General features: G+C 39.4%; 1 protein-coding gene across 2 annotated transcripts in view; it reads left to right on the top strand.

The window, feature by feature from the left end:
* Window positions 1–4695: 4695 nt before the first annotated feature.
* The window catches only part of caprin1b (cell cycle associated protein 1b), a 72774-nt gene continuing 49624 nt past the window's right edge, over window positions 4696–27845 (top strand). The window contains exons 1-4 of one of the 2 annotated variants that reach the window (XM_063061807.1): window positions 4696–5058; window positions 16818–16880; window positions 18895–18981; window positions 22276–22514. In XM_063061807.1, coding sequence (XP_062917877.1) covers window positions 4855–5058; window positions 16818–16880; window positions 18895–18981; window positions 22276–22514 — 593 coding nt within the window. In that variant the 5' untranslated portion in view covers window positions 4696–4854. The remainder of the gene's footprint in view (window positions 5059–16817; window positions 16881–18894; window positions 18982–22275; window positions 22515–27845) is intronic. The other variant, XM_063061806.1, reaches the window with a different exon arrangement.

Below are 27845 nucleotides of genomic sequence, written 5' to 3'. Positions count from 1 at the left end.
CAGACTGGAACAAGAAAATATCTTGAATGCATTCGGAGAACTTGTCCAACATTCTTGCTGCAATTTTAATCTTTCTAGCCTACATGAGGATTAAATTTCTTCATGTGTATGTTCTGTTCACATCAATATTCTGAATAGTTCTCTGCTGGATACTGTGTTTAGGTTTCTACATCTTGAGTTTCTAAGCTTGGATCTTTGTAAACTGTTTTCTTATGATATAATTTGGCTTTTTCTTGTAACTACTAAATATACTGAAAAGATCCTATTCCAATATAGAAATTCAATTTCAGTTACATCAAACTAACTTTTACTGGTACTAACAGCATGTTTTGCAGATGTTGCTTGCATTCTGACGCAGTGTTGTAACTTTTTTTTGCTTTTTAAGTGTCCATTCTTGACTCGCAGTGCTTTCCTTAACCAATATGTTACTCGATTACATTTTCTTGACATTCCTTGCTGAATTAATCTTCTATTCTCCAGACCTCACAAACTACATTTAATGGTTCCCCCTTTATCAACCTCATTTGTTACATCCTCCAAGAACCCTAATAACTTTTTCAAACGTTATTTGACTTTCATAATACAAATACATTCAATATGTTATGCTCTGTTATTTTTTTTCTTTAAGGTCCTCTAGGTTGACTTCTAGGATGAAGGTTTATGGGGGCGGGGGGGGGAGCAGATTGTGCCTTAACTCACTGGAGTTTAGAATGAGATTCTTAGAATCTATCCTTTTAAGGTCCATCAGAATCTCGTTGAAATGTATATGATTCTAATTGGGCTTGAAAATTTAGATTCTCAGATTTTTTTTTTTCTCTTGCTAGGAAATCCAGAACTAGAATAAGTGGTTATACTTTTAAGGTCAAGAGGAGCAGTTACTTCCCAGGGTCATGAATCTTTGCAATTCAGTATCCAGAGAGTTGTGAAGCCTGAATTATTGAAATATTCAAGGTTAGGGTGGTCTTTAAACTTTTCCATGGGGACAACAAAAGTTATTAAGAAATAGGCAGGAAGTACAAATTGAGGTCAAGACCTGATCAGCCATGATCTTATCCGATGATGGAGCAAGCTCAAAGGGCCACATGACCTAATCTTATATTTTTGTTCTCAGCTGCTACATCGGTATTGAGGGTCTGGGACATAGAGATGAGATGTTTAATTAGTTCCTCTTTATATTGGCCATGTTGTTTTGAAAGGTCTCTGGATTTGAAGAATAGTAAATAAATTCTAATCTGGTGCATATTTTACTCTTAACTAAAATCATACCTGGGAATATTTGTTCTGGAATCAAGTAAACTTGATTGTGGGGTTTCTGTGTAGGTTTGATGGCATGATTACTGATAAAAGTCACTAAACTTTAAGAAACTCTAAAGGGATGAAAGTGGAAGGGTAATAACTAGGTGGTCAATATTGCCCTAGACTGTCAGATTGTAACCTCTGCATATCATCAATCCCCATACACTAATCTCCTCTGTCGTCATCTTTAACATTACTCAGGATCAAGGATGACTCATTCCATTCCAGTTTTGTGGGCCCTGAGGTGACTTATTTTGCTACAGGTATTTATTAAGTAGTGCTCTGTGTAGACCTTGAGATTATCATTGCTATTCTGAATGTTGCTTCTACACTTTGAATAATCATAGGCCATAAATTCCATAGATCTGATAGAGATTTTGGATTTTTATTCAAGGGGATTTTGAGAACATCCTTGGATACCTCTGTCTGCCTGGTAATCTATTCCTGTGACAAATCTCAGAAAAGTGTATTGGTTTCAGAAGTCTGGTGTTGACCATAGAAATAATGTGGCTTGCTCAAAAGAACTGACTGATTATAAATTGCTCCCTTAAAGTGGGGAATGTTGGGAGAGAATACTGGCATTGTTTATTCTGGCAATGGATTTGGAGAACTTTGCAGAGAAGGTGTTGGTCATATTTCTTTTTGAAATCCCTGTTGTAGATGGTCCAAGTTCCAGGAGGGCAAGGGTCACTGTCACCCCGTGGATGATGAGTTCAGTGCCAGTTTTGATTAAGGTGTATTGATGGTGATATTTAATTTACTCATTGATAGTTACCCTTGCTGGGATTGCAGCTCAACTACTCAGATTAGTGCAACTTGTTTTGGAGTGGGTTAGGTGCTGGAGAAGGAGTTCCCAACCTTTTTTATGCCATAGGCCATTACAGTTAAGCAAGGGGTCCATGAAGCCCAGGTTGGGAACCCCTGCTGAACAGTTTTTCTGTAATTTTGTAGATTATTTCCACCCCAGTAAGAAGATGAAACATCAGAAAGATTGAGAGAAGTGGGGCAATTATTTGACCTTGCTCTTCAGTGAGGTTGATTTTATTTTGTGCTTATTGCGTAGAATCATGGCTTTGTGAAGCAAGCATAAGATGAAGACCAATTTCTGCAGGCAGGCAAATTTGAGGAGTGCAACTTATGATCGACAGTTGAAAGCCTCTGTAAGTTTGAAAAAAAGCCAGGTAAAATGTGTGGTATATGCTATTAAAACACCTGTCACACAGTGAGGGTCATGTCCACTGTGCCTCCAGATAGGGGAATGCTTAGTGCATATCAGGGACAATGATTTAATAGTAGGAGATGGTTGGGGAAGTCCCTGTTAAGCTGAAGCTCCTGCTGGATGGGCATTATCAGGTTGTCTTTGAGGCATGAGAAAAGCTGAGTTGTGGGGTCAATAATAATTCCCACATTTGGCTGTTGAATTGAAGTCAAGAGAAAGTAAATAAGTTCAAAGTAAATTTATTATCCAGGTATGCATGTGTCTCATGGAAGAAGGTCACTGACTTGAAACAGTCACTGTACAATTGGTAAGGGTGCCTTCTGACCTGATTTCTGTATCAGCATTTCTATTTTGCTTCAGTTTGTCGTCTTTTGAGACCCTGCCCCGTCACGTCGCGATTAGATGCTTGTCTTTGATAAGAATACATTACAGCAACATACACAAAATGCTGGAGGAACTTACTAGGTCAGGCAGCCTCCATGGAAATGAACAATCGACATTTCAGGCTGAGACCCTTCAGTTCTGGAAAGGAAGAGGGAAGATGCCAGATTAAAAAGATGGAGGGAGGGGAAGAAGGATAGCTAGAAGGTGATAGGTGAAACCAGGTGGGTGGGAAAGGTAAAGGGCTGGAGATGAAAGAATTTTATAGGAGAGGAGCATGGACTGTGGGAGGAAGGGAAGGAGGAGAGGCACTGGGGGAGTTGATAAGCGGGTGGGAAGAGGTAAAAGGCTAGAGAGGGGAATAGAAGAAGAGGGGAGGGAGAGGGAATTTTTTTTACTGAAAAGAGAACTTGATATTCGTGCCATTAGGTTGGAGGCTACCCAGACGGGATATAAGGTGTTGCTCCTCCACCCTGAGGGTGCTCTCAAAAAGAGGCCATGGACCGAAATGTCAGAATAGGCATTAAAATGCTGAGTCACCTGTAAGTTCCACTTTTGGTGGATGGAGTGAAGGTGCACAGCAAAGCGGTCCCCAATTTATGACAGGTCATCCAATGTAGAGGAGGCTGCATCGGGAGCCCTGAATACAGTAGATGACCCCAGCAAATTCACAGGTGAAATGTTGCCTCACCTGGATGGACTCGGGCTCTGAATGGAAGTGAGAGGAAGTGAATGGGCAGGTGTAGCACATTGGCCGCTTGCAGGGATAAGTGCCATGAGGGAGATTAGTGGGATGGTATGAATGGATAAGGGAATCACGGAGGGGGCAGTCCTGGGGTAAGTGAGAGTGAGTGGGGAGGTAAAGATGTGTTTAGTTGTATGATCCTTTTGGAGATGATGAAAATTGTGGAAAATGATATTATTACAAGACATCGTTTATAGGTTGAACAAATTAACTTCACTTTGCCATGACTTGGCGGGGGGGGGGGAGTAGTCTGCAGATCCTGTAAATTGGAAATAAGGACAGAAAATGCTGGAAATCAGGTTAGATGACATCCGTGGAAGGAAGTGAAGTTAACTCTTAAGATTAATTATTTAACAGGGTTTTTAAAAAAATAGTAGCAAAGCTGGTTTAACGTGGGCCTTAAAACGTGGTCATGTTTTATCATGGCGTGCTATTGATTGGTATTTCCTTTGGTGAAGCCTGATTGAAGAGCTGTAGGCACAGGGCTGGAAATACTTTATGGAACCGAGTAAGGAATTTGTAGCTTCAGAAGTGAATATACGAGGTATTTCTAATTGATGGAATTGCTTTCAAAATGTTTAATTTGTCTTGCGTGGAACGTCATGCTTTCTTTGGTGTCTATCAGTAAATTATACAACGAATCTCACGTGGATAGAATAAAAAAAATTACAAATCTCTCATAAGAGTACGACACTCATGAGTATGAGAAAGTACTCGTTAATTTCACTGGGTTTCACTTCTGGCCGCGCGGCCTGCAGCTCCAGTCGCTTGTTCATTAGTTACTCCTTCCTTTTGTATTTAGTTTGTATTTAGTTGCCGAAAGAATGCCTAAGATATTTTGTTGCATTTCCTCAGTAAACACAAGCCGGTTTAAAAAATTAAGTACTCAAATTTCGTGTGCATTATTTTAAAAAAAATATGAGAATGGAATGCATTCTCAGTTGGCGGCCCCGGTCGAATGGGAGCTACTTTGTAGGACACGGCGCGGTGTGGACAGGCGGGCCTTGCGAGGTCCTGGCCGATGGCTGCAAGTGCGCGCCCAGTGCGCGTCCCCGCTCTTCGGTCTCGGTGTGCTGTCGCGCGGGGAGAGCTCCAGCTGCTTCTCCGCATTTTTTTTTAACGTTTCAACGAAAGTAGAAACTTTTTCCCCCCAGCGCCTGTTTTGTAGCCGCCTTAGAAAATATAATTTAGCTTCCAAGAGAAAGAGGGGAAAATGCCAGCAGCCACCGCCACAAAAGCAATTGAATCCCGATCCTCTTCCGCCGCTGGAGCCGAGGCTGCCGTCGCCGTCGCCGCCGCCGCTGCTGCGGTGAGTCTCCAGGCCGGGCAGGGGCAGGCGGCGCACCCGCAGAATGAGGCACTCAGGCAGGTTCTCAATGTCATCGACAAGAAAGTGCGCAACATGGAGAAGAAGAAGGTAAGAGGGGATCCAGGCCTAGTTGTCCCAGTGCAGGAAGCTTCGGCCTTCATTTAAAATGAATGCTCGTTAAATTGGAGCTCCATAATATTACCGCAGCTATCTCAGATTTTCACGCTTTGTATATTGGATGCCTAACTGAACCCCAACCCTCTTCAGATTGAATATTGGTGTAATAGTAGAGGCCTGCTGTAGTTCGAAAGCATTGCTTGAAGTTTAATATAAAGAGCTGCAGCCACTCTAGGCTCGGTGTCTTCTAAGTTTTTCTTGATTAAATGTTTAGAATAAGGAAATATGTTTCTTTTTGTAAATTTGTTAATTCAATTAATTACAATTTTTTGTGAAGACATGGAAGAGATTTAAATAAATTAAACTCCATGCGGGGTCAATTTCAGGAAATATTTTCACACAGCCTGAAAGAAATTTGAAACTTAACACAAAAAAACTGATGAGGTTAGTTCGGTTGAAATTTTCAAACTCAAATTGATAGTTTTAAATTTATCCGATGTTGTAACCAAAGTGGGTAGATGAACTTCTGATGCATATTTGAATGGAGGAATGTTCTCCCATATTGATGGCCACTTCATTCTAAGTGACTGTAGTTATGAGCTCTTAGGATTATATTAAATGTAGATTAAGTATAATTACTTGTGACAAACAATCTTCAATTTTTTTGCAGCTGAATTTATCCAGTTATAGAGAGGAGAATCGGGGGTTGGGTGGGGGAGGGGGGAGGTTCTAGTCAAAGACCCTTCATTGTCTTTTTCTCTTTCCACAATACTGCTGATTGTTTACAGCATTTTCTGTATTTTTATTTCATACTATTTGCAGTTGTTGACTGTAATCTATAAATGCTTGTCCACTTCTGAATAAAGCGACAGAGAAAATTTCATAGCTGCCCTTTTTATATATCTCCCTACTTAAGTTAAGTCTTTGGATGCTAATTTGCTGCATAGAACGCAACTAATGGAACACCATAAACATGAACCATAAATTAGATGTAATCCTTTGGATAACAAAGTTGCTGCATTTAAGACAAAGTGAATTATTTGCAAAATGCCCCGCATGGTAATATTAATTTATTTTTTGATGGCTACAGCACATTAAATAAACATTCCATTAGCTTGGTGAACTAATTTGCATGTTTTTGTATTTGGCTGAGATGATCATGTCATGTGGCCTGTACCGTGTGAAGGAGTTGTATGGTTCCTTTTGGAGGAACCATAGAAGTCCTTTTTCAGGACACAATATGGTGTTTCAGAAGTGTTCTCCTTCAGAAGCTATACCCATATTATTGGATGAAAGGAGTGAAAATTGTTTAATCAATCAGTTTAGGGGTGCGGTGGGGGCAAATACACCTGTGGTTTTCTAACATGGTGCAATAGAGGGAACAATGTATCTGATTTTTTTTAAAGAATTGCAGTTGAAATCTGATGTGTTTATTCTCCAAATTTCATCTGGCAAACTTTCTTCAGTGGTAAATGATGCAACGCCTTCCTGATTCTCAGTTTTTAAGGATGTATGAATGCTGAAGGACTTGTCTTGTACCAGTGAAGGTGGCAGCCATGGGTGGTTTGGCATTGATCTATTAAGATTACAGGGAGTTTTGTTTTCAAACTGGTCTTACGAATCCAGTTTAAATGATTCAATTCAAATTCATAATGCAAATAGCTTTGATCATCCTCTTGAGTAGATTGAAACAAATATAACTCTTGTTCCGATATACATGATCCATAAAGTATGTTTATTTTGAGGTTGATTTGTATCGCCATTGTAGAAGAAGCTCAACTTAGTCAAAATTTTCAACCCCTGCTTTTTTTTGAGGTTTAGAGCTGAAAGATATGGCTGTGTTATTTTTCCTCATTGAAAATTGCTTAAACTGAAGCATATGAATTATAAATTGTTATTGTTTTCTTCAGCCTGTTTCCTTACTTAAATTTTAGCCATTGCAGTGGAATGAACAATTCTTAATTCAGTGCCGATAGACTTCAACTCATTACTAACAACCATTTATCTTGTGAGCTTGCCTAATCGCTGTCAGGGGGGCTGCTTATGCTAAGAAATATGCTATGCAGAACTTCTTGTCTAGTGTGTGCACATTTTTCACTAAGTTACTGCTACTAATGAGTGCAACCCTGGGCTGATTTTTGCCTTAGGAGTTAAGGTTATAGGAGCTAATCATAATTGAAGTTTTACTGTGTTAGTTAACTTGGCATGGAAATAACTTTCTGATCTAAGGGATTTGCTGTGCTGGCTATTATTGATGACTTCTAGCTATAAAGGGCACTTCTTTAAATTACTTTAAAATTATTTTTCAGTTGACATCTGTTCTTGAAATGGAAATACTTGAATCAACGTATGTAGGGTAGGCAAAATATTTCCTGTATTATTTGCGCAATTGAGTCTTTACTAGCTATAGCCAAAAGAATTATATAAATATAAGAAATGCTTAAGGCAGCATCCAACACAGATGTTTTTTGCTCATTTCATTCTTGCTTCCTTTCTGCTTTCACTTCTTCCCATTGTTTCTGCCCTACCATGTTGTATAATTACTCAGTATGTTGAGAAATGTCAATTATAAGCATTGTCTATCTCGGCAAAGTGTTGATCATTTTAAGGAAGCCAGTGAAACAATCCACAATGCTTATATCAGTTGAACATTTATAATGTGGGCTATTTACAACACTCATACCAACACTTCATAACTGTGCATCAAGATTATGCCTTGCTAAGTATGTGCTTACCTTAATTTATAGTGAAGATCCAAAAGAAATACCATGCAATTATTTGAAATTTGTTGATCAATCTTAAATGATAATAGGGCAAAGTAGCTGGTACTGATGGCTGAGCAACAGCAGCAGTACTTGATACCTAGAATTTTATTCAGCTTTGCTGTTTTTGAAGATTGTGACTACCTCAAAAATGGATGTTTTCATTTTGGTGCGGCAAATGGAATTAATTGAAACTACATGAAACATTGCAAATATTTATTTGATTCTGACTCCTCTTATACTTGGAATGTTCTTGGCTTTAATTTGTGTCTTTTAACATTATGTTCAATCTGTGGTGTCTGGTGGCATGAACAATACTTGTTACAAATTGCATTAGCACTAATGCATCCACTGTAATTGATGATTTGAAGTACTGCAGTTCTGACGGCACTGGAGCTTAGTGCAACCTGGTGATTTGGTAAAGAGAAGCATTTCATTATTGAGCGAAATGAAATCTGGGAAATAAATTTAGTTTGAGCCAAATAAAATTGAGGTATGGGATTGTAGTTGATGGAATCTGGAGCAGAATAAACAAATTATTGGAGAATCTCATTAGGTCAGGCAGCATCTGTGAACAGAAGTGGACAGTGGATATTTCAGCTCAAGTCTCATTTGGACTGCAAGAGTAGATGAGAGATGACTAATATTAGATGTTGAGAATGTGGAGCAAGGGCCTGCAAGTGATTGGTGGATCCACGTGAGGAGTGATAAACAGTTGGAGGAGAGAAGCGTGGTAGTAGCATTAGAGTGTGTAATGATAGGTGGGTGGTGAGCAAAGGGCTGCAGGTGATGGAATTTGATCAGAAAGGAAGGTGAATCCTGGAACCAACTAAAGGAGGTTGATGGGCAGATTGGAGAAGTGGGGGCAGAGGACCCAGTAGAAAGACTGGTCTCAGGGGAGGATAATAGAAGTGGATAGAAGAAAGATGCAGGGTGATGGGGGGGGGGTGAGGTGTGCAGGAGGAGAGAGAAAAGTGGCAAATTGGAGCAGGTTATCTGAAATGAGAATCCTGTGTTCATGGTATTTGGTCGTAGACTACCTAGATGGAATACAAGGGGCTGTTCCTCTGGTTGTCTTTGGCTACACCTTGGCAGTTGAGGACAAGACAGAGGTGCAGTAGAAAGGGGAATTAAAATAGTTTGCATCGATCTGAAGTCTTGGCTTGGTATCTTAATTGATTATTTATAAATCTCCCGACTTTATAGATGAGTGTGGAATGTGAAACATAAAAGGTTGCAGGTAAAATTAGTGGGGGAGTGTGACTGCACTGTGAGCCAGCATAGAGCATAGCCTGAATGACTGCTCCTATGTTGCAAGGAAAAATAGAGGTAATGGTCCATAATGTTTTGCAAGTTTTCTTGGGATAAGCCGTGCTAAGTATAACAGCATTGTAACATTGGCAGCACTGAGGCAGATGACTAAATGCAATTTGCAGGGAGCATTAACAAGGATCGGCGAATTTGGATTATTGTATTTAGCAGCAGATGTCTTTTGAAGTTGCTAGACCACCATTTATGTGCACATAACAATGAGCACCAGTTGCTTTGCTGTTATTTTGAAGATTCAATTTCTGGATTTTGCTTTTGGTAACTCCAATTTAGATAGAATTGACAAGATTGCTTGGCCCAATCAAATGAATGAATAATGTATTCTGGAGACAAAAAATTGAACCGGTTTTGACTGAATACTGGCAAGCTGAATTTATTTTTTTTAAAAAGCATATGGAGTGAGCTTCCAGTAGAAGTGGTAGAGGCAGATTCGATTTTATCATTTAAAAAAAATTGGATAGGTATACAGACAGAAAAGGAATGGAGAGTTATGGGCTGAGTGCAGGTAGATGGGACTAGGTGAGAGTAAGCGTTCGGCACGGACTAGAAGGGCCAAGATGGCCTGTTTCCGTGCTGTAATTGTTACATGGTTATATCTTTGAAGACTGGATTTGCCATAGAGCATTGTGCTTAAGCTGCCTAGTATGGTTGTTCACTGTGTCCAATTTCCTCATAATTATAGCTAAAACTATTTCACATTGAGGCATGAATGCACATGTTTTTCAAGCTCTTTGTTGTCAAGTCATATAGATTGCATAATAAATTGAAGCTTTTGCTTCTAATTTATTTCACAATTAAAGTTGTTCCCATAAATGAGAAACTTTGTCCTACTTTCTGTTAGACCAATACATAGGGTGCATTAATCAGAATTGTAGAAACCATCTCTTAAAATTAAAACTGGTTTTAAAATCTGTTTTGATGTGCTTTTAAACGGAAATTCATGTGTAAATTTCTTCTTTACAGCCATAGTTCATTAATGAGTTAATTAAGGACAAAAAACAAATGTTTGGGCAATTTGGTGGGCATATACTCAAAAATGGTGAATTTGCTAATTTAGTCATTAGTTAATTTCTATACTGGGTTTAGTGCCGATTTGCTTCAAGTATTTGATGTTTGGGGAAACGCAGAAAAGAAGCTTGTTGTGAATGGGGGGTGGGGGGAGATGCTAAATCTGCCTGGATTATTTGAGCCATTGTAAATACTTAATTTAGACTACCTCATGGATCACCAGGTTTTAGGGAGCTTTTAGTGAAGTGGATGACTTTATCCTTCAGGAATTATTCATTGGATAAGTTTTGATTTAAAATTATAGAGGAAGCATTTGACATTGTCATAACGGCCATATATTAAATAGTAACTTTCTTTTCTCGGAGGCTAGTTAACCAAATTTATTTCAGCATTGTTTTTGATTCAAATGTTTGAAGTTTGATTTGAATATTCCTCTGGTTCTGATGTTTAAATATACTCATTCTCTACTCATTCACGCTTGACTAGGCTTGTAAGGAAAGGGGGAATTGCTGCATATCTCACATCATCCACCCATGCAGATGGACATTGGGACTTCATCCTTATTTAACTATAATTTATCCAAAATGTTTTACTTTTGCTGTTTTTGGCTGTAGTTTTTGAAGTTCTTTTAAAGTTTGTATAAGTGGACTTCTAATGTTTGATATTAGTATTCTGTTCCCAGAATTTACTTTGCTAATATAATAAGGTGAATTAAATTTTGCTATTTTTTTAAAACAATGAATGCCATTGCATATGTTACTGTTTGTGATCCAACCTTTTCCAAAATTAGTCAGGAATTAAATTTCCAGAACAAAGTTGATGTTTTTGTCATTGTCCATGATGAATTCTCTTCGTTGAAAATCTCCATGATTTTTCTTCCCATCCAGACATTATTCAATTAATTGAGCAAATATTCCTTTGTCTTGGAGTGAGGATCTCCTGACTAAATAAAAAAATTTAGTTAGAAGAATCTAACATCTAACAAATCTAACCCCTAAGTTAACAAATTTCACAACACGTGCCAGTAATAATAAACCTGATTCTGATTCTGTAGGCTTCTGTAATAATTTAAAAGAAAATCACTTTGATCTTGAACCTAAAGCTGTCTGTATCTAGACCTACATTAGCCAAGAGTCTTGGGCACTGGCTCCCTTCTCCAGAATTCCCTATTCATTTGGATTCTCTCTAGCTTCTTGCCCTCAGTTTCTAATTATTGCTAACTGCTGATATTGACCATTGTATTTTTTCCTGTTGCTTCATGCACTGTAACCCAGTTCATTCTGAACTTGTAGCGCCCTGCTTATTAAAACCAGACCAGATAATGTCACTAAACCTGCCTACAAGAGTGGTGCTGTTATGGTCTGAACTGACTTCTGTTTCATACATGCTAAACACCAGCTCTTGGTTACATGATTTTTCTTTCTATCCAGACTTATGAAAACTGTGTTGAGATTTTTTAATTTTTACATGCATAAACCATGCATTCCTCTGAATCATGATCCCAACATTGAACTCAGTGTCTAAGACCTGGGAAATGTTGACAATCTTTCCTCAGAAGATCTTCCTTCCACAGATTCTGCCAAGTATTGCCTTCTCTTCTACCCTCTGCCCATGGTCTATAAGTAGAATTGTCCGGGCAGATCCATGGTTTCAGCCTGCTCTTACTGAAAATATATTTTCCCCTTTTATCTTTTTTTTCTTTATCCAGTCCCTTCACTCACATCCATGACACTACTGGCACCCTCCAGCGCGTAGACAACTTCCAATTACCTGCTCTGATTTGGCTTATTTTGCTGTGATATGCATTTCCTCAGACTTTTATCCACAATCAGAAAGGTCTTAACAGTTCACTCTTTTTTTGCACAGACACACAGCTCAGTCCCATGCACTCATTTGGCTGAACTCATCTTTATATTGAGCAACTTCTCCAAGTCAAAGTAGCTAAAAATCAAAGTTGTAGCTATGGAGCTCGCATGAGTTCTGGCTGAATTTTTGCAAAATACAGAATTTGTTCTGATACTCCTAGGGAGTTGCTACTATTACTCTAGGTGCATCCTCCCCATGCCTGCTCATGAGCCATTTGTGACTTTTCTGGATACCTTTCGCAGGCTAGCCACAGAATCTATTACAATCTTACAAACGCACACAGCTGCCTTCCCTACTTATTCCCTCTCTACTTCCTGGTAGTGTTCTGTTCTCCCAGTTCTCCCATTTCGTCATTGTTGCCTGGATAGCATCGTTCCAGACAAGACACTGCCATCTTTCCTGAATCATAGTGTATGGAGTTTTTGACCTCAATCCTCTGATTTCCCACACATTTGTTCTCACTTTCTCTCTAAATGGAGTAAATATTAAAAACTATTGAAATCCTCACTAGCTCCATGATTCCACCACCAGATATCTCTTCCCTTACCCTTCTTAACATTGAGGGATATATTGTTTTCACAAACGTCTGCATTTTTGTCCTCACCAATCACATCCCATCTTACAGTAATTCCTCATGCAACCAAAGGAGATGACACTCCTGCTGTATTATCTCTACACTTTACATCTTCCAGAGACTTAAATAGTATTTTTAAATGAAACGTTGAGCACGTGGCCAAGTGGTTCATCTAGTGATCAGAAGGTTGCTAGTTTGAGCCTCAGCTGTGGCAGTGGGTTTGTGTCCTTGAGCAAGGCACTTCACCACACTTTGCACTAGTATCTGTGCAAGGAGTGGCGTCCCACACAGACTTCCAATCTGCGCCTTGTAAGGCATAAAAATGCTCGTCGCAGGCCTCTCATGGTCTGAGTTGATGTTCCCTCCCTCCCTTTAAACGAAACAATGATTTACTTCCAGACTTCTGGTCTTCTGTAGTGTTGAAGTGAAGCCTAATGCAATTTTGAGGATCCACACCTCTTCCGTTAGGGATTTGATACAAAATTCCAAAATTTAGGGGCCTGGCCCTTTCTGGGTCAGAGGTGATGATTTCTGCTATAAGTCATCCAACTATCATTTGGCCCTGTTTTTTTTTCCCTTTTTCTGTTAATTTGGCCTCTAAGCGCCCCCTTTGGTGTATTTAGACAACCAATCACCAGTACAAATCTGACTTCCCGTACTAACTTGGTTTTTCTTGATTTCTTCTGACGAGCATTTTTAACTTGTAACATTAACTTTCTTTTTACAGATGCCACTTGCTGAACATTCATAGCAGTTTCTTTTTATATTGCTGGATTACGTTGGCATATATTCATTCTGATTATGCATTGATAGGTTATGTTTGCATTTAGTATATGTCACATACATTCCTTTGAGGGGCTTTAGTTTTGATTGTGGGAAAGAGAAGGTGACTTTGTTCCACTATTTCCTTGTGTTTGATTAAGAGAATCTGAACTCTTAGAGATGAAATCATCTAATATTTCTGTAATATTCAGCAGATACTATGCAACTCAGAAATAAACTCTTATTATTGGCTCATTCTTCCCCTTCAGTAAGGATATATTTTCTGCCACCAAGCTTGTTGAAACTTGATGTACTGAATGTATATTGCATCAACATTGACCAATTCACCTTCAGTCTGTTTTTCGCCCAGACTTTCATTACATAATTTGTGTCTTGTAGATTTTAATCAAAATAGTGGTTAAAATCTACGTGACAGAGATAGATGGAGGGCAGTTAGTGTTGAGGGGGCAGGGAGTCTGTAGAAGGATTTGGAAAGATTGGGATAATAGGCAAAGAAGTGGCACATGGAATATAGTGTAGCAAAGTGGTAGGTCATGCACTTTGGTAGGAAGATTAATGTGTAGACTATTTTCTAAATGTGGAGCAAAATCAAAAATCAGAGGTGCAATAGGACATGGGAGTCCTTGTACAAGATTCCCTGAAGTTTAACTTGCAGGTTAAGTCAATGATGAGGTAGGCAAATGCAATGTTGGCATTTCCTTTCGAGAAGACTAGAATATAAGATTAAAAATTTAAGATGTTGTTTTACAGGGCATTGTTTAGACCACACTCAGGGTATTATGAGTAGTTTTGGACCCCCTTTTTTAAATGTTAGAGAGGCGGTTCAGAAGATTGATCTTGTATCAATGTATTGATTTTGTATTAATGTATAAGAAGCACTTGGGCATGTGCCCACTGTAGTTTAGAAAAATGAGCATTCTCATTGAAACCGTTCGAATATTGAAAGGCCTAAATAGAGTGGATGTTTCCTTCGGTGGGTGAGTCTAGGACCAGACATCCACTTAGAACAGAGATGAGAAGGAACTTCTTTAGCCAGCACGTGGTGAATCTGGAATTCATTGCCACGGATGGCTGTGGAGGCCATGTCATTGAGTACATTCAAAGTTGAGGTTGATAGGTTATTGGTTAGTGTGTTGGGAAAAAGCCAAGAGAATGGGGTTAGGGAGGGATAAAAAAAAAAATCATGGAATGATGGAGCAGACTCTATGGGCTGAGTTACCTAATTCTGCTCTTATGTCTTGTGGTCTAAAATTGTTCTGGGCAACTTCCTCACCTAGTGTCATAGCATATTAGCCATGAATAAACAATGATAGTTACCTTCCAGTTAGTATATTCAATTTTCAAGTGCAGCCACAATGACCCTAAATGAGCCCTGTTACAAAATGCACTACAGTTATTTGCCCTGACTACTCTGGCAATACCTCAAACCCTTGATCCCTACCACTAAGAATGATGAGGACAGCAAGTACGTGGGCATACAATGGGAAATTCCCCTGCAAGTGTCATCCATCTTGATTGACTTGGAAGGATTTTGCTGGTCTGCCATCGGAAGTACTGTAACTTTTTATGGTGTGGCTCATTTCTTCTCTGCTCCCTCCCTCCCCCCTCCAAAATAAGTTCTTCAGACAATGAATGTATGCTTTGCCAATGATGCCCAATTTGGAAAAAAAAATAATGATTTTGAAATGATCACACTATAGTTGTTCCTTGTGATAGAATTCTGTTGTAATGTATGTATAATCTGATTCCTGGTTTGTCAACATTAGATTTTAAAAGTAATTTTCTTGAAGTTGTTAACTCCTTGGTTTATAGTGGGCAAGCTGTTGTTTGTTGGTTGTGGTTGACATTTTTTGCCAGTATCAGAGAGGTCATAGAGAAATGTTTAACTACAACAGCAAATGACTAGAAAAGTAATAGGTTGCAGCATTGCAAATTGATTAACTTTGTCATAAGTACTATAAAATACTCAGTGAAATATGTTGTTTCTGTCAATAACTAACACAGTATGAGGATATATTGGGTCAGCCTACATGCAAACAACTTACTAACCAGAATGTCTGGAATGTGGGAGGAAACCGGATCATCCAGAGGAAACACATGGTGATAGGAAGATTGTACAAACTCCTTACAGACAGCGAGTGGTGGGAATTGATCCCTGGCATTGAAGTTAATGCTAGCTGCTACATTACCATGCCTCCTGGTTTGTAAATTGGCCTGTTTAAGTAGATGGGGAAAATTTTTATTGCTTTCATGAAACTTGTATTTCATATCTTGCTTTTCTCAGTTTGTACATGCAGTTCCATCAAATAGTGAAAAAGTAGTTAAATTGTAAAGTAAGTAAACAGAAGCTAAGAAAATACAATTAGTAGCAAGCTGAAGATTACACAGAAAATTTGTCATGTTGCTTTTTGTGTACTTGTGGGATTTAACTACTTAACATGCTGCTTTTAAATTTCCAAATTTGCATTAGTTTGTTAGCATGGTACAAACTTTAATTAACCATGATTTAGCTGTCCTTAAGTGAAGTATTTTGTGGTGGAGTTGGCCTGTCATTATGCATTAGGGCTTTCTCTTCTCTTTCTCCCCCCCCCCCCCCCAATTGTATTAAGGAATATTGACAAAGCATTGCTAATATGCTGAAACAGAGTAACACACATCAAGGTTGCTGGTGAACGCAGCAGGCCAGGCAGCATCTCTAGGAAGAGGTGCAGTCGACGTTTCAGGCCGAGACCCTTCGTCGGGACTAACCAGAATGTCTTCATGACCCTTCGTTAGTCCTGACGAAGGGTCTTGGCCTGAAACGTCGACTGCACCTCTTCCTAGAGATGCTGCCTGGCCTGCTGCGTTCACCAGCAACTTTGATGTGTGTTGCTTGAATTTCCAGCATCTGCAGAATTCCTGTTGTTTGATGCTGAAACAGATCTTGTTTTCAAGGCAGAGTCTACAGTTTTGTAAGAAAGGCTGCATTTGTAGTTCAACCTTTGTCTGGGCTTTTGCACTGTGATAACCAAGAGATGCTCTTTTGAGCTTGTTGCCCCTCTGAACTTCTTTTGCTTTTGTCAATGAGATTGTTCATCCACCACTTACCTGCAAAAGTGTGGATGTGTAGGAGCTTTGTTCAGTAAGGTCTTTTTTTCAAAACATGCAGTTCATTTCCTTATTTTACACCACCTCAGATATTATAAGGTTTTTAAAGTCCTTCAGAGCCTGGGATTACATTCTGTATGCAAGTTGTACTAACAATTGCATTTTTTTCAATGGATTAGAACAGAAACTGAATGTACAGTAATGTGGGACAATAAAGTTATATTATTCAAAATAGCACAATCTAGATAACTTGGTGTTTTCTAGTCTTTGTATTTTGAAGACTTTTAGCTGCACTGAAATATTTTCAACATTTTTGATCTGGAAATTCTTTTTTTTTAAAGGGCAAACTGGACGACTACCAAGAAAGGCTTGACAGAGGAGAAGTACTTAACCAAGACCAACTGGTAAGTAAGTTTAGGATTAAGGAAAAAAATTGCAGGTGAAAAAGCAGAGTCATTTTTGGGAGTTAACATCTCTCTTCCTCCATTCTCCTGTAATTAGCTGGCCAAATGCAAGGAAGGATAGAAGATCGAAGTTCTGTGCCTTAAGTCTTGCAAACTCCATTTGTATGTGCAAGTTAAAATTTTTTACAAGCCAATACTGTGGATTTAGTTTAATATAATTCACAAGTTACTCTATACCTAACAAAGGTTTGTTTTTTTTAATGCTTCATTGTAATTATGAAGCTTTTAAAAATGTAGGTTTCCTTAAGCAACACATACAGTGTATAGAGATTATATATGTGCTGCATAAGGAAATCTGCATAACTTGAGTACTTTGACAACTTTTTTCTATACTGTAAAAACTGCCTTTCGTTCTGTTTTTGGAAGATTTGCGTATGCATAAAGTTGGATGTGTTTTGAAAGACATTTGTAATATTGTAATGTTTTTCTAACCCTTTATTGGTTAAACAAAAATGATTAACAAACTCAGCCTGTACAATTTGTCCTTAAAACTGAAAAACTTCAATACAGGCAACATCCTACAATTACTTCTACATTTTCCCCACAGTTGCGTCCTTCCTATAATATGGCAACTAGAACTACTTGATTCTCCAAGATTGCACAAAGAATATAAAATAAGGTATACAGTGGAGGAGCAAGAAATTAAAAACAGGCTCTGGGGTATGTGGACTCAGAATTAAAACTGCAAATCCAGGATCTGCTGTCATTTTCAGTGAATATTTCAACTTTATTGCTAAACCTCAATGTTTTATGTTCTCTTCTTTTGAATAAGTATGGTCTTGTTTGTCTTGGCTATTGTGTTGTGAAGTTGTAACACGTTGTCCTAGCTTTTGTATTCTATACCAAGGCTGATTGAGGTAGGAATTCCATGTGTTTATTTACTGACCCTCTCCACTTGTGCTCCAGCCTCCAGTAATTTATGGATTAGTATCCAAGGTCTCTTTGTCCTTCACACTTAACAAGATCATACTTATCCAAAAGAAGGGAACATAAAACATCTTGAGGTTTAGCGATGAAGTTTAAAGCATTCACTTAAACTGACAGCAGATCCTGGATTTACAGTTTTAATTGAGAGTCCATGTACTCCCAAAGGTGCTGAAGGTAATTTCTTGCTGCTCCTCGTATTCTTCTGTGCAATCTGGAGGAATGAAATCAATGGGAATTTTGTGTTTATAAACTTAGCTTGCTATAATTTACTCACAGAATGTTAAACTTCGTTGCAAAGGCTATACTAAGTCATGATTCAAGTTTAGGGACATTTCTGGCAGCTTTGAGTCCGTATGTGTGGGTTCTAATTATCTTGAATAAATATTTCAAATTAAGTTTTTTATTAATAAATTAAAGCTTGACTCCTGTTTCTAGTTATGTGTTCTGATCTTTGCTTTGCTCTTGGCAATATGTGGCTTTTTCCTTTCTGCTTTGCTATGACTAATCTTCATTGCAATTGGCTGTAGAGACAATGTAGCATTACTGTTGTTGGATACCACTGTCATCTAGAACTGCACAGTGACCACCAGCATTGAGTGCTAGATCTTTGCAAGCAGTATTTTCAATAGTTCAACATTTTGTCAAAGCTGAATACAAAATCCATGCCGACAAATTTAAATTTTGTTAGTGACATTGAGATATCCTTTTTATTTTCCCATCTATCCAAGAATATATCTGTAGATATGGATAGTGAATGAAAGTGAGATTTAGAGTCTATTTTTGCATGTTAAAATCTCAGATTAAACCCCATTCTTCAGTTGGCTTAAATTCTGACAGCATTAAACATTTATTGTTATACATTTGCTTGACTTGATAAAATAATTCTGCTGTTAACTGAGAATTTCTCACTGCCTGATTATTTGCAAGGTCTACAGTTAGAATATGGTAACTTTTAAAACTGCATTGGTGATTATGGTGAGTTGATGGCCTTTAAAGCTTATGTTATAATATGTGTCTTTGCTTATAGGAAGCTGTTGGAAAGTTACAGGAAGTTGCAAATAACCTGGAGTTTGCTCGTGAACTGCAGCGGAGCTTCATCACATTAGGCCAAGATGTAAGTATCCCAAGAGTTGTTAGGGGAGAGGGGGAGTGGTGACTGAAGCATAATTTGCAGATTTTGTCACAAGCAGGTAATCAGCTTTTTGAAATGTGTAAAATGCACTGGTGCATGAATATCTCCACCCATTTTAATATTCGGCCATATCCTTTTGGATGTTATCCCACAGTGCTGATTCATTATAATTGTCTTACTCTGACAGTGAAGCACTCAGATTGCATTCAGATTTCACTCATTTGCTTGCACTTCAAAAACAGAAGGACATCCGCTTGGGCTGTGCGCTACTATACTGGAAATCTTAGGCAAGCTCCTGTCTTCCCTTCTGTACTGAAAACCTGGTGTGGATCTTGGCGTTCTACTGGTATTCCCCAGCAATGAATCACTAGTGGTGACCAGGGAAGTAGTGCAGTCGCTCACTGCTAAAATGTGGGACTCAGAACTGCACGTTGATAGGAGGGGCTCTCCACAGCCCAGATAGTTCTCTATGGGTAAAAGTTATAATAGGTAGCTTCTTCACAGCTGGCATACAGGTGATCCATTGCTGAATTGTCCACCAGGTTTCTGCTATAGTCCTGTAAAGGATGGGTTTGCACCAGATTTCTAAGTAGAGAAGCACTGTTAGTAATGGATCTCTCAACACCTAATGCTATAAAGACCCATTCCTGTGCTGATTCCATTACCGTTCTCTTTCCTGAGACTGCATTCTGCATGTTAAATGAGATACCGGTGTTGTCTAGCTATTTTACTTCAATTCTATTTTTAAATATGCTCTGGCTGACATTTCTAATACTGTATGCGTAGAGGAGGGAAGGATAGGTGTAAACACTTCTGTTCCGGTTTATTCATTTGGGTTCAATTTGTGCTGAAAATTGCTGTGCATGCAAAGCATACTTGAATGGTAATATTTCAGTTCCTGGTTGTCTTAACTTCTGGAGAAGTGTCCTCTTAATGAACATTAATCTGCAATTTCTATTTAGCCATAGAATACTTGTGTAGAAATAACATTGCATTGAATTGTCTATAGTTGTGCCTATGAAAAAAGGGATATGTTGCATTCTATCTGATCAACATTTCTTTCATTGCATTCTTGCAATGATACGGCACAACTTAAATAAGAACTTTATATTTTGCATTGTTTAACAAAAATTATGACATCTTCCTCTTGGTATGCATCTTTTGCCTCAGAACATGGCCCAAAAATTGCTCAAATGTTCCTGGAAGGAAACTGGTTAACCAACACCTTTCCAGGAACAATTAAGAATTGTTTTGACATCTTTAGTAGACTACCTAAAACTTCAATAAACAAGATGAAAAAAAAATTAGAAATGAGACAAGTTCAGAATTCTGCATAGCATAAGTGGAGTTCATTTCTCTTGCCTTTCTGGAATTCTCCATCTCCATCTACATCTACAGACAGATTAATGACCAATGTTGATGGTGAGATTGCAAAGTCAAATCACTGTCTCATTTTAAGTTTTTCTCACTTTGCTTCCTGTAATAATTAAATTTTCCCAGTCCTTCGTCTTGTAGTTGCTCCGATACATGGGTGACACTTTCTATTGTGGTAGTTGGGAAGCCACAGTTGGAGAGGTTATTTCAGAACCCTTGACTGGATCTGTTCAGTGTACCTTTGATCCCTTCTGTCTGCCCCTCTTCCCACTTTATTTTACTTCCTTTTCTATCTTCTGACCATAAGACATAGGAGCAGAATTAGGCTGTTTGGGCCATTGAGTCTGCTCCACCATTCCATCATGACTGATTTATTACCCCTCTCAACCACGTACTCTCCCCTTTTCCCCGTAACTGTTGACGTCCTTACTAATCAAGAACCTATCGATCTTTGCTTTAAATATGCCCAATGATTTGCCTCCATGGCCATCTGTGGTAATAAGTTCTACAGGTTCACCACCCTTGAGCTAAAGAAATTCTTCCTCATCTCTGCTCTAAAGGGGCATACTTATATTCTGAGGCTGTGCCCTCTGGTCCAAGACTCCCCCACTATTGGAAACATTCCCTCCACATCAAGTCAAGTCACTTTTTATTGTCATTTCGATCATAACTGCTGGTACAGTACACAGTAAAAACAAGATGACATTTTTCAGGATCATGGTGCTACATGAAACAATACAAAAAGTACACTGAACTACGTAAAAACAACACAAAAACTACACTAGACTGTAGACCTACCCAGGACTGCTTAAAGTGCACAAAACAGTGCAGGCATTACGATAAGTAATAAACAAGACAATAGGCACGGTAGAGGGCGGTAGGTTGGTGTCAGTCCAGGCTCTGGGTATTGAGGAGTCTGATGACTTGGGGGAAGAAACTGTTACATGGTCTGGTCGTGAGAGCCCGAATGCTTCGGTGCCTTTTGCCAGATGGCAGGAGGGAGTTCATATGAGGTGTGTGTGGGGTCCTTCATAATGCTGTTTGCTTTACAGATGCAGTGTGTGGTGTAAGTGTCTGTAATGGCGGGAAGAGAGTCCCCGATGATCTTCTCAGCTGACCTCACTATCTGCTGCAGGGTCTTGCGATCCGAGATGGTGCAATTTCCAAACCAGGCAGTGATGCGGCTGCTCTACTTCCATCCACTCTACTTAGGCCCTTCAGTATCCAATAGGTTTCAATGAAATTTCCACCCCCTTCCCCATTTTCTCCCCCCCCCCCCAACTTCTAACTCGCAAGTATAGACCCAGACTGTCAAATGCTCCTCATGCATAATCCTTTCATTCACAGGATCATTCTCATGAACCTCCTCTGGACCATCTCTTGTCTCAGCAATGCCTTGCAAAATCTCAACATTATATCTTTGCCTTTATATTCTAGTCCTTTCGAAATGAATGCAAACATTGCATTTGCCTTCCTGACTACTGGCTCAACCTGCGAGTTAACCTTTGGAAGCACTAGGGCTTCCAAGAACCTTTGCAACTCTGATTTCTGAAATTGCTTCCCATTTAGAAAACAGTCTATGCTTTTATTCCTTCACTGAACTTGATATTACCTTAGATCTTCTGCATTTTGGTTGTCGGGCAAGTTCAGTTATTAACAGTATGCTATTTAGTCTGTGCAGTTTTATTCTTTGGTGCAATGTGAGCATCAAAGCAGAGGCCAATTTTGATTACCCAATCAAATTGCTTGAGAGATGATGGTATAAGTTGAGTGGGATGCTTGGCTATTCCTGAGTGCACTTAAAGAATCAACCCGGTTTCATTAGCACATTTATTGCCTTGAGTATTGAAGCGTTAGTTTATTTTTATAAAAATATCCTATCTTTTTTACAATTCTATGTAGATCCAGAAATCACTGAAAAAAGCAGCTCGTCGGGAACAACTGATGCGAGAAGAAGTGGAGCAAAAACGATTAAAAACAGTCCTTGAGCTACAGTATCTTTTGGACAAATTGGGTGATGATGATACACGCACTGACTTGAAACAAGGTTGGAATGGTTCCACTGTACTCACTGAAGAGGAATTGGGAATGTTGGATGAATTTTATAAGCTGGTACAACCTGAGAGAGACATGAGCTTAAGGTAATAAATTTATTAACATCCTGTGAAAATATTTTCTCTTATGCTATGAAGAAATTTCTTGTTATTCATTGTCCTCTATGTTTGAGTGAATTTCTAAATAGTTTAATCTTTATTGCTCTTTATCTGATTTAATTGAAAATCATTTTTTGACTTCAGCTTATGCAGTGTAATATTTAATTAGTATGTCTTTATTTTGCTGTATACTGTGTAATTTAATTGACAACTTCAAATCAGTGATTTGTAGGGATGGGAGTTTTAAGCCCTTTAAGGTAGCGGACCAGGTCATCTCCAATAACGTGTGCAGAGCACAGTGTTTCAGAACATGATAGGTTATTCTCCAGGTTAAGAATGCTACTGAAACTCAAAGTTGTTAAGTCTAAGGGGGTTTGAGTTTTAATTTTAAAAGGTATCTTGAAGGATGTGTGAGTAAACCTAGAAAGGAAGAAAGAACAGTTAAACTGATTTTCTCAAGCTTTCATATGATCTTATTCTATTTAACTACCTTCAAATAGTAAAATTAAACCTTACTAAAGGCTAATTAATGACTTGCAAAGAAAATTTGAAGTGCCTGGAAGAGGAAAACTAGATGAATTTGTCAAGGAGAGGTCTGTAGAGTAATTTTTGATGATGGAAGGCAGGTGTAAATGTTGCAGTTGATTTCCTAACTGCAAAAATACAAGTCTTCTGTGCATTGTTTTAGGTTCAGTGACTACTCACCTCTTGTTCTGCAGTTTGAGATTCTGTAGACTAGCGACCTGGGTTCAGTTCCTGCTGCTGCTTGTAAGGAGTTTGTATATTCTCCCCAAGACTGCATGGTTTTCCTCCGGGTGCTCTGGTTTCCTATCAAATCCCAAAGACCTGTGTTAGGTTAATTGGTGACATGTAATTGGGTGGCACAAGCTCATTGGGCTGGAAGAGACTGTTACCGTGCCATATCTCTAATTGTCATTCTAATTTTAAGTTGTTCCTTTGTAGACTGATTTGACATGCTTGTTAGAGGTCTTCTTTTCGCCTTTATTTTATACTATCACCTCCAGTCCTCATGCCTGCAACCAGAAGGAATGGCCTCCGCTGTCTACTTTGCCTACGCTCAAATCTCTTCAGCTTTCAAATCTTATCTTATCAATACCTTATCAAATCTCTTCAGCTTTCTCTTCACCCCATTGTAGTTAACTTTCCAATTAATAAATTTGACTTTGTTTTGCTTCCTCTCTTTAGCTACATACATGATCGTCATCTACTAAACCTTGGTGCACTTGACCCACTTAATTCCCAGAAACTTGTCCAACAGTTCCTCTTTCCTTGTTGGATCGGAAGTGTGTACTACATCTGGACTGGACAGGGACCTAGCCACGTACTGAAGATCTGTGCTCACTAACTGGCTGGCGTGTTCACTGATATCTTTTAACATCTCGCTTTGGCGGTGTGGTACCCAACTGTTTCAAGCAGGATTCAATTGTACTGGTGCCCAAGAAGAACGTGGTGCCCTGTCTTAATGACTGTTGCCCAGTTGCATCTACAGTGATGAAGTGTTTTTATGATTATGAAGACACATAGTCCTCTTTTATTGTCATTTAGTAATGCATGCATTAAGAAATGATACAATATTTCCTCCGGTGTGATAGCACAAAACACAGGACAAACCAAGACTGAAAAAACTGACAAAATCACATGATTATAACATATAGTTACAAACAGTGTAATAATACCATAACTTGATGAAGAAGTCCGTGAGCACAGTAAAGTTCAAAGTTTCTCAAATGTCCCACATCTCACGCAGACGGGCGAAGGAAGAAAAACTCTCCCTGCCATGCCGACCACAATCTGACTCTGAGTCATCCGAAAACTTCGAGCTCTGATCAGCTCTCCGACACCAAGTACTGAGTGCCATCTCTGTCCGAACGATTCGACCTCCTTCTCGGTCGCCAAAAGCAGGCAAGGCCGGGGATTTTGAGGCCTACCCTCTGAAAGATTCCCGACCGCACAGTAATGACAGCAGCGGACGGGCGTTTCAGAAATTTTGTGCTTTCATGTCCATTCTCCATCAAATCAGAATTGTCCACGGCCCCTATTTTGAGGGGCTGGTAATGAAACATATCAGCTCCTACCTGAGAGGCGACTTGGATCCACTCCAGTTTGCCTACTGGAGCAACAGGTCCACAGCGGATGCCATCTCATTGGCTGTTCACACAACCCTAGAGCATCTGGACAGCAAAGATGCATGCATCAGGGTGTTCTTTATTGATTACCTCTCAGCATTGAATATCATCATCCCCTCAGACTAATCAATAAGCTCCATGACCTTGGCCTCAATACCTCCTTGTGCAATTGGATCCTGGAGTTCCTCACTTGTTGACCCCAGTCAGTTTGGATTGGCAAAACATATCCATGATCTCCTTCAGCACAGGTGCACCACAAGTCAGTGTGCTTAGCCCCCTGCTGTACTTGCTTTACACCTGTAACTCTGTGGCTTAGCACAGCTCCAGTAAGAGTTTGCTGATGATGCCCTTGTTGTGGGTCCTATCAAAGGTGGTGATGAATCAGTAAACAGGAGGGAGATTAAAAGTTTGGCTGAGTGATGTGATTACAGCAACCTCTCACTCTGTGTTAGTATGACCAGAGTTCAGGTGAGGGAAACCAGAGGTCCATGAGCCAGTCCTCATTGGAGGCTCAGGTGGGGAGAGTTAGCAACTTTATATTCCTGGGGTTACTGTTTCATAGTGCCTGTCCTGGACCCAGCGTATAAGTACAGTTGCAAAGAAGGTGAGGCGTGCCTCGTAGTGGATTTGGCTCAGTGCCTTACTGGTAAAGCTCTCCCAGTCATCTGTATGAAATGCTGTCATAGGAAATCAGCATCCATTATCAGAAATCCTCATCACCTTCTGTGACCATGCGCTTTTCTCGCTTCTTCCATCAGGTAGAAGGTATGGGAGCCCCAGAACTCTCCACCAGATTCAAAAACAGTTACCCTCCCATAATCAACAGGTTCTTGAACAAAGAGGGCAACTACACTCCCTTGCCCATCCATTGACATGTTCCCATAACTAATTATCTCACTTTAAGGACTCGTCTTGTTATTTCATGTTCTTGTTATTTATTGCTATTTATTTATATTTCTATTTGCACAGTTTGTTGTCTTCTACACTCTGGTTGATCTTTCATTGATCCTGTTATAGTTGTTGTTCTCTAGACTGGCAGGGTATGTTCGCAGGAAAATGAATCTCAGGGTTGTATGTGGTGACATGTATGTACGCTGGGTAACAAAATTTACTTTGAACTTTGAGATCATGCTGATCATATTTTAGACATTTTTCATTGAGATATCTAATATCCCAGATTATAACTGCCCTCTAATTTTAGCTCTGCATTTTCTTGCTTAATTGGTCACCAGAGATCTCCCACACTTTGGTGACCAATGGAATACACCAGCAGAATAATGCTACTCCTGCTCCTCAGTTCTAACTAAACTGATTCTGTCTACTCCCCTTTCTGCCCCATACCTCTTCTCAGCTGCCTGTCACATTCCCCTGATGCCCCTCCTCCTTCCCTTTCTCCTATGGTCCATTCTGCTCTCCTCTCAGATTCCTCCATTTCCAGCCTTTGTTTCCCACCCATCCAGCTTCACCTTTCACCTTCTAGCTATCCTCCTTCCTCTTTTCCCCACCTCCTTATTCAGATGTTTTCCCCTTTCATTTCCAGTCCTGAAGAAAGGTCTCTGCCCAAAATGTTGACCATTTATTCATTTCCATGGATGCTGCTGACCTGAGTTCCTCCATTATTTTGTGTGTTGTCTTGGATTTCTAGCCTCTGCAAAGTTTGTGTTTATGGTTTTGTGTTTGACCTTCGCTATCTTCTCCCCAGTATTTTTTCAACAATACCAATATCCCTTCTCAATTTTCTCTCGTCTTTCCCAAACACCTGATATCCTGAAATGCCTAATCCCATGCAAATCCCATCAAAACTGCAGTGCTGGAATCTGAAAATTAAAAAAAAAAGAAAATGCTGCAAAAATTTAGTTGCATAGGCAACATCTAGGTCAGAGATCTATTATCAACATTCTTAAGTGCAGATCAGGGGCTTCAATTTGAAACATTTCCCATCCATATTTTAACACCCAATGCTGCATCTTTTTCAGCCAATGTTTATTATGACTGGTTTCGTGGGCTTGAGTTAAAAGGAGAGATTGGATTGGCTTGGTTTGTTTTCCTTGGTGCAAAAGAAACTGAGGGGTGACATGATAGAGGTACATAGAATTAGAGGCTGAGATAGGCAGAGTCAGTTTGCAGTGGTAGGGTGTCTTAAGGCATAGGTTTAAGGTTGGAAGAGGGAGATTTAAAAGGGAGCTGAAGGTGTTTTTTATACAGTAGTTGGTATCTGTATTGAATTGCCAGAAGAGATGATGCAGACAGGAACAATAATAACATTTAAGAGGCATGTCTTCCTATGAGCACGTTGGATTCATTCACATTGAGGTGTAACCCTTCTGTCTTCAAGAGGTGTTGTCTTCCCCTGAAATTTGCCGCATTCATCAGCAATTTAAGGCCTTTACTCCTGTGCTACTTTCTAAAATAACCTTTTGAAGATTGACATACTCTAGCTCCCTAAATTTCTGCCTTAGTTATGCTGTTGTTGCTGTTACAACCTCTGGCTGGTTTCTCCCCCCTTCAACTTGTTCTGCTTTCTTTCAGTAGCATCCTTAAACTTAAACCAATGAGCCATCATACCATTGTAGAGTTGGAACTATAATGACACAAATGCCTGTGTTTCCCCTCACCTCCCCCCCCCCCCGCCCCCACCACCACCACCACCACCATTGATGAATCCAGTGGTCACTTTTCATTTGGCTTCCTCCCCTCTTGTCCAGCTGTGATATTTGTGCTGCAACACTTCTGACTGGCAGCACTTAGCCAAGAAGCCATCATTCTCATCAATATCCAAAGGATAAATCTGTCTGTGATGGAGATTGAGGGGACTGCAGTGCTATCATGTTCATTTCATTTAGTAAGACAAAGTGAATATCTCTGGCATGAGATCATGACAAAGATAATTACAAAGATGCCTGCACAGCAGATAAATGGGGGCAGTTGGAGAGAAAGAAAAAACTAAGGGTAATTGTAAAAGGTGTAAAGTGCAGGGCAAAGCTATTGTTGAGAAACCCAAAAGGAGAATTAACCTTACAGGTAACTAATCAGTGAATCAGCTTGGCCCTATCATTCAAAATGACTGTGGTGTTGTGCCAGTTCTTCATAAGTCTCAATTCTGTGTTCCTTTCAAAAATGTTTCCGCAGGCAGTCCCCAGGTTAGGACAGGGTGCTGTTCCTGAGAATTGTT

This window comes from Mobula hypostoma, chromosome 11 (assembly GCF_963921235.1).
Source record: "Mobula hypostoma chromosome 11, sMobHyp1.1, whole genome shotgun sequence".
NCBI classification, from domain to species: Eukaryota; Metazoa; Chordata; class Chondrichthyes; order Myliobatiformes; family Myliobatidae; genus Mobula; species Mobula hypostoma.
This window is presented reverse-complemented; position numbering and strand designations above follow the sequence as displayed.